General features: G+C 38.8%; 1 protein-coding gene across 6 annotated transcripts in view; it reads left to right on the top strand.

The window, feature by feature from the left end:
- The window catches only part of SS18 (SS18, nBAF chromatin remodeling complex subunit), a 55,676-nt gene that overhangs the window by 39,220 nt on the left and 2,705 nt on the right, over nt 1–13,751 (top strand). For 3 of the 6 annotated variants that reach the window (XM_025214063.1, XM_025214070.1, XM_006016389.3), the window contains exons 6-10: nt 4,397–4,564; nt 5,359–5,463; nt 7,849–7,941; nt 8,659–8,781; nt 12,753–12,886. In XM_025214063.1, coding sequence (XP_025069848.1) covers nt 4,397–4,564; nt 5,359–5,463; nt 7,849–7,941; nt 8,659–8,781; nt 12,753–12,886 — 623 coding nt within the window. The remainder of the gene's footprint in view (nt 1–4,396; nt 4,565–5,358; nt 5,464–7,848; nt 7,942–8,658; nt 8,782–12,752; nt 12,887–13,751) is intronic. The other 3 variants (XM_014524113.2, XM_014524106.2, XM_025214091.1) reach the window with 3 other exon arrangements.

The following is a 13,751-nucleotide window of genomic DNA, read 5'->3' as shown; positions in this document are numbered from 1 at the left end:
TCCTGCCAGCTGGGGCTGGTCCGACCTGTCTCAGCATGGTGTGGTACTGGACACACATTCAAATTATGTGCCTGGGAGCAATAAACTTTGGCAAGATATGCATTTGAGTTTATTGCTGTGCATTGATAGCAAGTGTAGATGTACCCACTAACTCTCCCTTTCCTGCTTAACCCAAAGTAGGGGCTGCCAGCCTGCAGCACATGTGTCACAAATGACAGGCAGCCTTTATGGTGTAGGCAGCACATGGCAGATGGGGAAGAGGGCATGCAGTGCAGTAAGGATAGTGCAGGCAGCAGAAAGCAGAGATCATATTGGGCAAGAAGTAGAGCAGCAGATCAGGTAGGGAGCACAGGGCTGGGAGCAAAAACAAAACAGCTGATCAGAAATGGGAAAGGGATCAGAGTGGCAGTCACAGAGGGCAAGAAGTTTAATTTGTGAGCCTGCCATAAAGGTTGGCCCCTGCTGCCCTATCTGCTACTTGATGACTGGTTTCCATAGATGGATCTACAATTTTGAAAAGAGCTAAAAACCATCTGCAATGCTGTGAAAGGGGGCAGGGAGACCAGAAGTGACTAGCAGACAGCAAAATTGCCAAAAGAAAGGTTAGCCTGATTAGTAGAACATCAAGACTATTAAAGAGCAGAGGCGATTTATTAACACCTATGGAGTGAAGAACATGGGCCATTAAGTCCATTGACTCTCAGCTTGCCTGAGTAGAAATGTGCTGCTGCTGGGTAAAGCAGGAATCAAAGTTTCTGTTCCTGACAGAACTTATATTCCTGATAGAAAATCATGCATCCTATTTTGGGGGAGGAGGGGTATGATTTTTGAGGAAAAGGTGCATGCTGTATATGAGTGAAAGAGCCCTGAAAGATAAGCGATCATTTCTTACACTGCATAGTCCTGTGGCTTTCAACCTTTTTTCATTTGCAGACTTCTAAAAATTTTTTAATGGAGATGTGGCTCCCTTTGAATTGCAAGTGTTGGGGATTCATATACTTTTGATTGATCTTAGTAATTTTTCATGGACCCCTGAGACATAAGTGTGTGGGCCCCCGGGGGTCTGCAGACCACAGGCTGAAAACCGCTGGCATAGTTTCCTGGTCTGTTCTGTCTGACACCTTATCTCCAATTGGGAATGAGACCAGTTACAAATCAGATAGGCCCCGAATATGCTCTTAATGTACTGGACGACACAACTGCCCCTTAAGTAGTCCTGCAAGAATTCTCAATCATCTCCACTGTTTGGAATAAAGGGGATTTTAGTCTTCTACAAGAGTCGGTAGTTATCCTTATGCATATTTTAAGCTTAGTAAAATCTCAGAAGTTTGTTTGTTGTAAGATGCTGAAGTCCATACGTTGCATACATAGTCTAGTGTGGCAAATTATCATCTGAACTCTAAACCATTGGTCCTCAGCTTTTTTGCCCTACAGGCCAGATAAGTAGTTTGGGGGCAGTTCACAGGCTAAATTGGGCCCTGCATGGCCTCAGGTGGCCCCTGTACAATCAGATCAGTTCCCACGTTGGCCCTGCATGCTGATATTGGGCCCTGCATTCTAGGATTGGGCTATGGCACCCCATGCTGTCCCTGCATGGCATCGGGATTAGGCCTTGGTACCCCACTTGATCCTGTGTGCTGGGTTGGGCTCCACACCACCCCTGTCTGGCTTCATGTGCCAGGATCAGGCCCCTGCACTGGTATTGGACCCTGGCTGCTCCCCTCCCCGGCATCGAGCTGCCCCTGCCCAGCCCGACGTTCTGAGTTTGGGCACCACACCTCACTGTTCACAAGTCTTGTACACAGGGCCATGCTGTCTGGCCTGTGGGGCTCCCCAGGTTTCCAGATATTTAGCAGCAGAAATTTAATTATCCCCCACTGCCAAATTTTCAGACCTGTAGGAAGCCCTGCAGTCTGGATAACATGGCTTCAGGGGCCAAATCTGGCCTGTGCGCCAAGGCTTGAGCATCCCTGCTCTAAATATACAATTCAATTCAATAAAAGGAAATAAACAGAACAAGAATAACTTTTTGTTTTCATTTTGCTTCTGTGCAGGAGGAGGGAGTGTTTCGTTACAGCCCTGTTGAATAAGATGCACTTATATGCTAAATAAATACAGTTTTACCTTATATTTAGTTTTGTAACAGGGAAAAAAAACCAAGCAAACACAACTGGAGCAAAAAATGGCTTTATACTATAAATTGATAGAAACAGTGGTTCACCTTTTTGGTTCCATCCTATTAATAGTGACTCGAATCAAACTGGAAAGAATCCAAGTGCTCCGTTATTAACATAATACATGGTTAGGCTAACGCAGAGAAGTGAATTCTCATTGTGGCTCTACAAAGCATTAATGAAGTTCTAATTTAAAAAGCAAACAGAAAACCTCTACATTGCACCATGGGGACCCAACACATTTTATCACATTGTATTGTGACTAATATGAATATTGTTAATTAACAAGCTTTACTGAGATCTAGGAATATTATGGCAACTAGTTTTTTTAAGACTGCATAATATTTGTCAGTACCCTTAAACATAACAGTTGTGAAGTAGAATAGTCTCAATTATCCAGTTCTTCAGAAACATCAGGAATATAAAATACTTTTTCAGTTAAGTGAAAAAATATTTTCAGTATTTCCATTTTTAAGTCTTTTAAATCAGGGTTTAAACATTGGTACAGAGATATTGTCATACTGGAAAACACAAGCATGTTCTAGATTTTTTTCAAGAGTGGCCAATTTTTATCTTTAGAGGAAAATGAAGCAAAGTAGAACTAAGTTTCCTCTATTTCTGAATGGGAGATTCTACGTTGGGTTTGATGTGCTTTACATTCATACTTCTAGCTAAAGAGCACCTTACTTTTCATAAGCTTCCTCATATACACAAATCCTATGTGATCTTAACTCTCCTTTTGTCCTACTAATATATTTTCAGTATTAATTTACTGAGGTTAGTTTGTTAACACTAAATTTCTATTCTGGTATTTTTCTGTTCTTGCTCTAATGCCTGACCATTTAAAAAAAAAAAAAAAAAAAAAAGGCAAAAGAAACAACATGCAATACAAGACAATGCAATTAACTTTAAAATGTTATTTGAGAAATCTACTGCTGTGTTAGAGATTTTTGTTCCTAATACTGTAATAGTGACATAATATATAGGCTCTTTAACTTTTTTAATATTGTTTAAAACTTTCTCATATCTTGTATCTTAACTCTGTTATATAGTGATGCCATGAAAAGAGTGGAAAATTTAGTATTTGGGTTTTTTTTTTCTTTTGTTTTATAACTGGCTCAATCTCTTATGTAATGATATAGAATAAAATGGTTTAATCATAATTGTATGATTTTTGTCTGATAACAACATTGAGCAAAGTTACAGTTACTTAGTTGCTGTTGTGAGCCAATCTTATGCCTTAATATTTCTAAATTTCTTTTTTGGGGTTAGTCTTAACTGAATTGTCTGAGTTGGTAATGATTTGCTCTTAGACTTATTATTATAGTTATTTGTATTGTGGGTAACACCCAATGATAAACTATAACCTGTTTGAGCTCAACTTGTAACAAAAAATACTGCCCCTGGTCCCAATGAATTTACAGTCTAAGTAACATTTGTAGACTGCATCTTTCCATAAATTACAGATAACCTATATCCAGCCATAAATCAAACATTTTCAGAACATTCCTACATTGAAGCAGCAGTTAAAAGTTGAATAAACATATGTGTATTAACTCCCTCTATTTGTTTGCTAGTGACTTAAGATTTCCATTTAATATCAGGTTTTCACCTGTGATTGCTATTTAAAGATGATTTTTCTATTATAAACAAAAATAACTATGTAATCTTCTATGTTGCAGGGGTTTGGGTTGTAGCCGTGTTGGTCTAAGGACATAGGCAGACAAGGTTCCTTGGGTGAATTTGATATCTTTTATTAGACCAACCCAAATGGTTGGAGAATAGTCATTAAGCAAGATTTCGGGTTCAAAAACCCTTCATCAGGCTAAGCAGTTGGTGTGTGCTCCACCATTTGGGTTGGTCTAATAAAAGATATCAAATTCACCCAAGGAACCTTGTCTGCCTATGTAATTTTCTCTCGCTCTTCCTTCCCCCCCTCCACCCTGCTTTTCAATATAATTTTTTCACTGTTCAGTAGCAAAAAAATCTTGCAAAATTGATCCTCACCATTTTGCACATTATCTGTCGAATAAATTTGTCATTAATTTAGTTAGTTCAATTTTTGTAGATCCAAAAGCAGAAGGTGCTCTTTCTGGGGAGGGGGCAGGGTAGCTTTCAATAACTAGATTGTTTCTTTTTTTTATCTAACCATCATGTTTAAACTATTTTAATTGCAGATCAGGTATTACAGAAAATATATAGCTTTGTTTTTTCTTATGCAGGTCCAATGATGCACCAGCAGCCTCCTTCCCAACAATACAATATGCCACAGGGAGGTGGGCAACATTACCAGGGACAGCAGCCACCAATGGGAATGATGGGCCAAGTTAACCAAGGAAATCACTTGATGGGTCAGAGACAGATTCCTCCATACAGGCCACCCCAGCAAGGTAAGATGGTATGGCAAGGTTTTTACATTAGTTTAAATAACTACCTTGGAAAATATTTTAAATCTATTTCTTGTTCACTTGACATATTTTGGTGTTATCAAGTAACATTTCAGGGTTGCTTTTGTCTCCAGTTTTTTCTTGTAAGAATAGTTCTTTTAGCAGAAAATATTACACGTTTCAACATGAGTTATACAAACATGTATATCCCTCTGTTTCGAGCTCTTTTCTGAATATAAAAAGGGTTTCCAAAAAGTGCGCGTGCCAGATATACTACTGTATGAAGTAGAATTCAGTTTGATTTCCCCAAAAGCTTGATGTATATAGAAAGGAGCAAAGCAACTTACTTGATTCTAAATTTTCTCAAGCACTATTTTTTCATTTTCTGTTTATTTCAAACACTAAATTTTCTCAAAACAGTAAGGTAAAATATAATCCGTGATCTGATTTTATTTATTTATTTTTCCTTCTTAACTGCAGCCCTTTTAGAAAGATAGCATATATTTTTCTAATACATATCTTAATGCTGTTGCTGTTGTACACTTGTTATTAAAATGTACTCTGAGATAGATTGACATGTATGATGTAGTCAACTGCAGTCAAGCAACTGTATATTTATATTAACAAAAACTGAAAACTAAAGCAGAAGATTACGTATGTTGGCTGAAATGCAACATATGTTGGGATTGGGAATTCAATCTGAGAAATACTTCTCGTACTAAAATCAGAAATTAGCAAACTTGATAACAAAAAAGACAAACAAGATATTTACGTATTGACTGGTTGTGGTTTTTCAGGCCCACCACAGCAGTACTCAGGCCAGGAAGACTATTATGGGGACCAATACAGTCATGGTGGACAAGGTCCTCCAGAAGGCATGAACCAGCAATATTACCCTGATGGTAATTTCTCGTAATGTTAACTTTCCCATGTTCTATACCTGCCCAATATTACTGTAGCCAGCTACCCAAAAACTGTAGAATGGGGCAAAGTAGTCGTTGATCACCTTAACAGATTGCATTTTCAAAGGCTTCCAAATTCACAGTTGGTATCATAGTAAGTTTACTGTAGTTTAAGACACTAAGATTGGCTAACTCACTCAAAGTACATCATTTGTAATACTTCTACTTTGACAACATAACATTGCTTTTCCTATTCCATAATGAGAATTCTCATTATTCTCTTTAGCTACAAATATGGTGGGTTCTTCAGTATATCTAGAATAGTTTATCAGAATTAAAGCAGCCATGGTATCATTTGCTTTCTGTTGGTGTATTTGATAATATTGCACATGAGAGAGATGGGGAGATAGCATTTTAATCAGGTATATATAGAAATGGAAACATTTTTTTTTTAAAGACAAGGAGAGGGCTATTATTGGTCTTACCCCATCACTTCTTTTCATTTTAAAAACAAATTTCACAAACATTTTGATGCTGCTATTGGCACAAGCTGTAAGTATGTATAACATTTTACAAAGGCATATGAAGGCCCCTGTTCTTAAAAATTCTTAACTTATGGGCTTGATTCTATAAGTCCCCTCTGGTGGAATTTCCCCTGTGCTTTCAGAATCAGGCTTTGAGTTACAATTGCATATATCAGTCTTATTATCTCTTTGAAGTTGGGGATCCATATATATACTGTACTTGAAATAAGAAAAAGTAGAGGAGGCTGAACTGTAAGCTAGAAGGGAGGTTAGCTTTGCATTTAGGTTGAGGAGAAATAGGGAGAACAGAATCTATTTGTAGAAGAATACTGGTTGATTTATGGGTACTGTGGTAGGTAACCCTGCTTTCCACTTAATGCTGTCTCATGAAGAACACTGTATATTGTAGTAGTTCTATAAACAGGTGTGGAGCTAACCTATGAACATTGTAGAATAGCTGTTTGTTGAAAATAAACCAAATTAAACTATGTACTTCATTTTTTTAAGATTTAATTTTTTAAAATAAGCTAATTTAGTCATGTTTCAAAACGACTGCATATTGACTTAATATGTAGTGTTTTCAAACAAAGTTACTCAAGGATATTTCGGAAGCTAAGTTAAACTAGAACTTTCTGCTTTAATTTTGGATCCGTTATGTTATACACATGACCTGATTGTTTACTCTGTACAAAAATATACAAGTTAATTGAATGACCTGTATAACTTAAACGCAAGTTACATATAACCATTTTAATATAGTTAACTGAACATTAGCATTGAGAATTGCATAGCAGCATAGAGGAATTTACAACATCCATTCCTTTCAAATATTCCATTTACTTGAGATATTACTGGTAAACGGAAATGGATATAATAGTACTCTAAAAAACTTGTGCTAATGACTGTGTAAGAGCCTAGGTACAGGTGGAGAACAAAATGTGAAAACCATTTATTTGTAGAAGTCCTTACCCACCCCACGCTCACCCCCCTCCCTCCACAATTTGCCCACATGGATAAAATTTTAGAACAAGTTTTAACAAAATATTAGGCTTGGTCTCAGGACTGAATTTCACAGGAGGATGGTATGACATAATAGATGGTAGAACATGGATGTAATGACATAGTAGATCATAGTCATCTGCAGGAGAAATATACTGGGTCTTTAAAACAGCTAACAGGTAGTGTATGTATTTCATGTATTTGTTCCTAAACTGGAGGTGCCCACAGCCTCTGAAAATGAAGTTTCTTTCCTAATGATTATACTGACACAAGATTCTCTATGGGAAAAGTTTCTTAAGATTCCCATGAATACCGTTTGTAGGGAAGAATCAGCCTTGAGAATTTTTTTTCTGACACTTCAGTGAAAAAATTAATATAGAATGTGATTCATAACTTCATTGAGCTTTATTTGTTATATTTCACACTGCTTTTAGCATATGCTTTTGAATTGGAGATCAGCAGAACAGGTGTTAGACAAAGTATGATAATTGCTTCCTTTGTTCATTCTAATTTAATTCAGGTTATTTACATGTGAAAGGCCTAAATGCTTTCATTTTTTTGAATAAAAGATAAAGTTTTTTTCCCCCAACAAGGATTATCAGAAGGTTAAGACCATCCCTTGCTGTGATGTTGATAAAACTACTGCATTAAGCTTTTTTTTTTTTTCCCCCCCCGTCACATGTTAATTCAATATGAAATGAAATCATATTGTTAAATCTTTGGCTAATAAAATTGAAAACTCATTTTTATGCATTTCCAGTTGATTTTTTTTTTTTCATTTTTCTGAAAAATGAAATACTTTTTAGGGTTTTCACTCAGAGGCCATTAACGTTTCTTCCTGTTTCTTGTCGAATTGATGTAGGTCATAATGATTACGGTTATCAGCAACCGTCGTATCCTGAACAAGGCTACGATAGGCCTTATGAGGATTCCTCACAACATTACTACGAAGGAGGTATCTATATACCTTCACACACATACGCACATACATTCCCTTTCCTCCCCCACCCCAAACTGGAACAAAAATTCTTGCACAAGACAACTTATACCCATGCAAAGCTCTTGTAGAATACTAGTTGCTGGCTGTCTTGAAAACTGCAGGGATCTTGAAGCATTCAAAATAATTTATTGCAAACACCTAAAATGTATAATCATAATTTGCCATTTCTAACAACAGTAAAATGACTAAACACCGTTAGAGAATTTTTTTTCCCCCCTCAATGGAATTTTTTTTTTTTTTTTTTTAATTTAAACATAAATTCATTGGTTCAGTTGTATTTTTTTGTGTGTGTATATAAATATAGTGCTATTAGGAAACAGCTTGCTGATCTTGTGTAGCTAGTCTGTGCTCTTGTAGCTGTCTTTAATTTTTGTCTTTTTTATTTTATTTAGCATAGTCATGATCTTATGACTGTGATGTTCCAGTAAATGTAATGCTCGTTTGGCAGAGATGCTGAAAATGCTGCAGTTCACCCTTGCAAAATTGGCTTTAACTGCAGTTTGTTTGGCCGAATTCCTTCTGTTTGGTTTGAGTTTTCTTTGTTTTGTTCATTTTTTGAAATCAAGATTGCATTTTCATTTTGTTCTTGTGGTGTTGGCTGTGCATCTTAGCAGCAATAAGGAAAAGTAGCAGATATCTTTAATTGTGTACTTTCTTGCAATCATCTTACAGGAAACTCTCAGTACAGTCAACAACAAGATGCATATCAAGGACCACCTCAGCAGCAAGGTTATCCACCACAACAGCAGCAATACCCAGGCCAGCAAGGTTATCCTGGACAACAACAGGGTTATGGTAAGTAGCTGAAGACAAGATAATTTACACAATGTTGACTTCAGGATAAGAGTCTCAGCACTGGATAAAAGGTGTTAGATAATTTGGCCCTTGATGCCACATCCATGGTTGGTATAGGACTCCTCCAGCAGAGGCACTGCAGAAGATGTCTTCTGCGGGGGCAAGAGGAGGACTGGTTCCAGCTGGCAAGATGGAGCTAGGGACATTTGGGCAGAGCATGGCTGCAACACACACAGCTGCAGACTTTTCAGGCAGTGTTGCAGCCCATAAAGAAGGCATCTGTAATTGAATCCAGGGCCACATCCAGATGAGTGCAGACATTTGTTTCCCTGGGGACAAGTAGCAGTGGCACACCTTGTGCTGCTGCTACTTGTCCCTATGGAACACCTGTCTTACGTGTGCTCTGGTGTGTGGCAGGTTACCCCAGGTGAAGTAGGGGAGGCTGGGGCCAGCAACTGTGCTGGCCCCAGTAGCCTTATTGGGGGCCTCAGGAACTACCACTGTGGTGCTTCTGCAGCTGGGAATCTGGCTGGCAGCCAGAGTGTGGCTCCGGCCAGCCAGGCTCCAGTTTTGGGCAGCATGCGCTGCCATATGTGCACTGCCCTGCTTTTTTTGGCATGGGTTTTTTTTAGCCCTAGGATCTCCCTATGTCAGAAAAAAGCCTTGTGCTGCAAGGTAGTAGCGTGGGGAATGACTGCATGTGCAGTGCGTGGTGCCACATATGCGGCTCAGAACATGTTTTAAAGTGGTAATATTACTGTTAGCCGAAAAGCCCCTTGTGCTGGTCTCCACTACGAAAGTCCAACATGGCTATAGAAATACAGCTCTGCAATGTAGGCAAGCCTTAAGTCAATGTTTCTCAACCTTTTTAACTCAAGACACCCTAGGTTAGGCTCAGGGCACCCTTCAGAAAATACCAGCTCTTTGTTTTCACTCTTTTTATGTATTTAAAAAAATAATAATAATAATAGTGCAATTCTTTCATTGCAAAGAACTCAGAAAGAACACAACAGGTCAGAATGGTTTTGACACTATGGATTCCTCTTTATCTTTTGAATTGTGTAGGTAGGTGTTTGCACACCTAACAGTATCACTCTTAAAAGGATCTTGTAGTACTCTGGTTGAAAATCACTGCCCTAAATTATGCTGGGGTCTTCCCGGACCCTGAAGAAACCCTTGAATCAGGAAATGGCACCAAGGTAGAATAAAGCCATCTTAATCCCACCTTCCTTGGGCTGAAATTTCTGTGCTGCACCTGTAAAGATTAGTACAAAATATCATCCAAAGTATGTTTACCAGGATTCAACTTAAATTTTAAAAGGTCCGGCTTTTTTTATTAATTAATTTTTGCAGGACTACCATAATGGAAAAAAAAACTAGCTTTATCATTGAGAAGTTTTTTACTGTTGGTGTTTAAGAACACGCTCCTTACGAAAAGCTCGGCATGGTAGCTTATGTCTTTGTGGGGTGTTTTTCCCTTAATACTTTGAACCAGAACAGCATTCCAAAGTGTGGACCACTCTAAATGTTTCTTACTTGCATAATGTAACAAATTGCCCAGTTATCATAAGAGAAACATCCTTTCCAAAAGTGACTCTCAAAATCAATGCCATATTTTTTCTTTTAGCCTTGTTAGGGAATGAAGTGCTGGGATATTCAGGACTAGAAACATAGAAAGCGATACATACCTGATTTTTATGTGGGAGTGCTTGCACAATTTTGATTGCATATACAAATCCTAGCTTCACATCAGATCTAGCACACTGATGGTTGTGATAAAGTGTTAAGGCCTGGAGTAAGATTTTAAAATAGGAAACTTCTCTAAGTTGAGGCTTCTCTGTTATATGCATGTTAAAAAATGCCAATAAATAATCTCTCAGGTTTTTCTTGCATTTATATTCTGCAAATCTTGGTTCTATACAAGAACTATAAAAAGGGATGAAACAATATTATAGAACTGCCTATCAACACATCCCATAATTTGCGTACCCAAACCAGTTCACTTTTCAATTTCTGATTTTTAGCAGAAACGGATAATGAAGTCTCAAATTAAGATATCATTTTTTTTACGAAATCTATTACCAAGTGTTTTGCTATTATACTAAAAGAATCATCATAAATAAGACTGAGCTACGTTTGTCAGCTAAACAAAGTACATTTGGTCTCCTTGCTTTATTAATATTTATCTGCTTGCTAATTTGCAAAACTACTTAATTTGCAATCAGGATCTCAGTCATTATTATCAATCTTCAAGGTTTTGTCCCATTATAAGTATGGCACAGAGCTCAAACTGAATAGTTCAAATCAACTCGATGCCTGAGAAGAATGGTGATGGGGCATGGAGCTTTTCTCCTCTAGATCAAGTATGTTCAACTTCCAGGTCACTGGCCTAATGCAGCCTGTAAATCCTTGGAATCTGGCCTGGGAGCTTCCCCTGAGTCAGGGAATTTGGCAGCAGGGGAGCAGTGGCCATTAATAAAGCCACGTTCCCTACCCCACCAAATTCTGAAACTCCAAGCCTCTCACAGCCTGGTCAGAGCCAGGCTGTGCATCCCTCCTGCCATGGGGCAGGCCACACCCCCTCCACCCCTCCACATCTGGTTCCAGGCTGGCTCTTACCCACTTTCCCCTCACAAGGCTGAGTTGGGGCTGGGCCATGTTCCCTTCCCACCCCCTGCAGAGATGGGTTGGGGATGGGCCACACCTCCTTTCCCCTTACAGGGCCAAGCCATGCTCCCTTTTCCCTGTAGGGCTGGGCTACTCCTCCTCCCTCCTCTGCGTGGCTGGATGGTGCCCAGTGCACCCATCTGTGGGCAGGGCCATCAAGAAGATCTGGCCTACAGATGGACTGGGCACTGTCTATCCAGCTTGCAGAGGGAAAAGGTTGAATATCATAACTTCTTCACAAGTCCATAATTACCAAAACAGTAACATCTGATGACATCTCAGTGCTCATTGCATATAGATAAAAATATACACCTGCCAGCACTGAATCAAGTTAATTTCTCATCTGCTCTAGTTTTCTATAGAAATAGGTCTTCTTCCCTGGGTAACAGCAAGAATTCATTTGCCAGTTGCAAACTTGGCCTTTAAGAAAAGACACCACAGAATGTAACTATCACAAAGGACCCTAACGCCTCTATTTCATAAGGAATAGTAATGAATCCTGTGGTCTTCCACCCTATCTTTCCATCATGGGGGAAATGAAGTACATTTTGTTTTGAACATCTCTGCTCTGCCTGTCAGTAGCAAGATACAGTCTTCCTTTGGGTAGATGAGCTGGAAAGATGATAGACAACCTTGTATGAGCGGTAATAAAAAGGGAGCCTCCAGGGGAAACAAAAAGCATTTTCTCCTAATTGCAGCAGAGAAAGGATAGGGTAGGCTGTCTCTCTTCCTTCCCTCTCCCAGCTCTCCAAACAACCTGAATGGTTGAGATTGTCCCTCTCCTTACCCTACAGTAGACATCTGCTAACTAGAGTTAAGGCATGTTCTAAAGAGAGTCACACGGGCATGATGAAACCAGAATAGAAAACTGATTACCTTAATTGCACTGTAATTGCGTTTTTGCTCTGATTAAAAATAAGGATTCAATAATTAAAATTCAGACTGTTTATTTCAAGTTGCTGAAGTTCATCTTCTATGTAAAAACCCCCCAAAACTATACATTTTGAAATGTGAAAAGTATTATTTAGCAAAATTTGCTAAAAGATATGTATCCTTTGCACAGAGAACATTCTTATTGCCTCAGAATTATGTTTATAATTATGTCTTAATGCAAGAGGGCTCTTGTTTGATGTAGGGTACTTGTTTGATGGTACAATGCAAGAGGGTACTTGTTTGATGTAGGTAGTGACCTCATTAATCTCATTAAGGAATGGTGATATTTTTGGTGTGTTTCTAGTTCATTCAGTCTTTTTACCATTTTGCTTTCCCTTTTTTCCTTTTTCTCAACTTGTTTTCATTTTCAGGTCCGTCACAAAGTGGTCCAGGACCTCAGTATCCTAATTACCCCCAAGGGCAAGGCCAGCAGTATGGGGGATACAGGCCCACCCAGCCTGGGCCACCACAGCCACCACAACAGAGGCCTTATGGATATGACCAGGTACAATTTTGTTTGGAAAACTTACTAATTCTTGTACCTTTTATTTTACTACTGTATCTGGCTGGAGTAGGTTTTATTAATGAATTTTGAGGGTATAGTCTCTCTCCTGGGTACATATATGCAACTGCAGTTTGTTCATAAGCAGCGATTTGGAGTTTCAACAAGAAAAAACATTTCCCATGGAAGCAACAGGGGCTAGAATTATGTTATGTTCCTTCAAGGGGAACACATCGCGCGCTCTGTTAGAAATATGTTAGAAAGGAAAGGAAAAAAAGGAACAACAAAGCCTTCAACTTAAGCGCTTAGAAGTGCATCTGGTTTTTTTGCTTGAATTCTTAAGGAAAAAAAAGAGACATTTATAGCTTTTGTGCAGGGAAGTAGTAGTTTGCTATGCAGGTAACACGTGTAGAAAAATAGTTGCTTTGAAGGAAGAAAGGGCAAGGGAAGTCCATTTCAACTTGTTGAGTTTCCTACAGATCATTCCACTGAAAGAGGGAAAGATCCTTGTCTTCCAGTAGCCAAAAATAGCCAATTGGCAAAAATAACCAAAGTTCCAAGGGGAAGTCTGTTTGTGGAAAGCCTTCCCACTTCTCTGTAGCAGCAGCTGTCCAGTTCTCTTGGCAGCATCATTGAAAGCCTCATCTGTGGCAGGTGGCATTTTACAGTAAAAGGAAGTGATGGTGTATGGTAATGTTGGCATTATCAACATTTATTTTGTGCTGTGTTAGCTACGTGGGATTGTAGAGAACAGTGTTGTGGAGAGTGATCAGTCTCAGGCATGTGCTGTCCACTCTGCCAATCCTCAATTCTACACTGCAAAGGGGATTGTGATGGGTCATGGGAAGCATGTATTAATGCCACTGCT

The sequence above is a fragment of the Alligator sinensis genome, unplaced genomic scaffold (genome assembly GCF_000455745.1).
Source record: "Alligator sinensis unplaced genomic scaffold, ASM45574v1 scaffold117_1, whole genome shotgun sequence".
NCBI lineage: Eukaryota > Metazoa > Chordata > Crocodylia > Alligatoridae > Alligator > Alligator sinensis.
The sequence above is the reverse complement of the archived record's forward strand: the minus strand, read 5'-3'. Positions and strand labels throughout refer to the sequence as shown.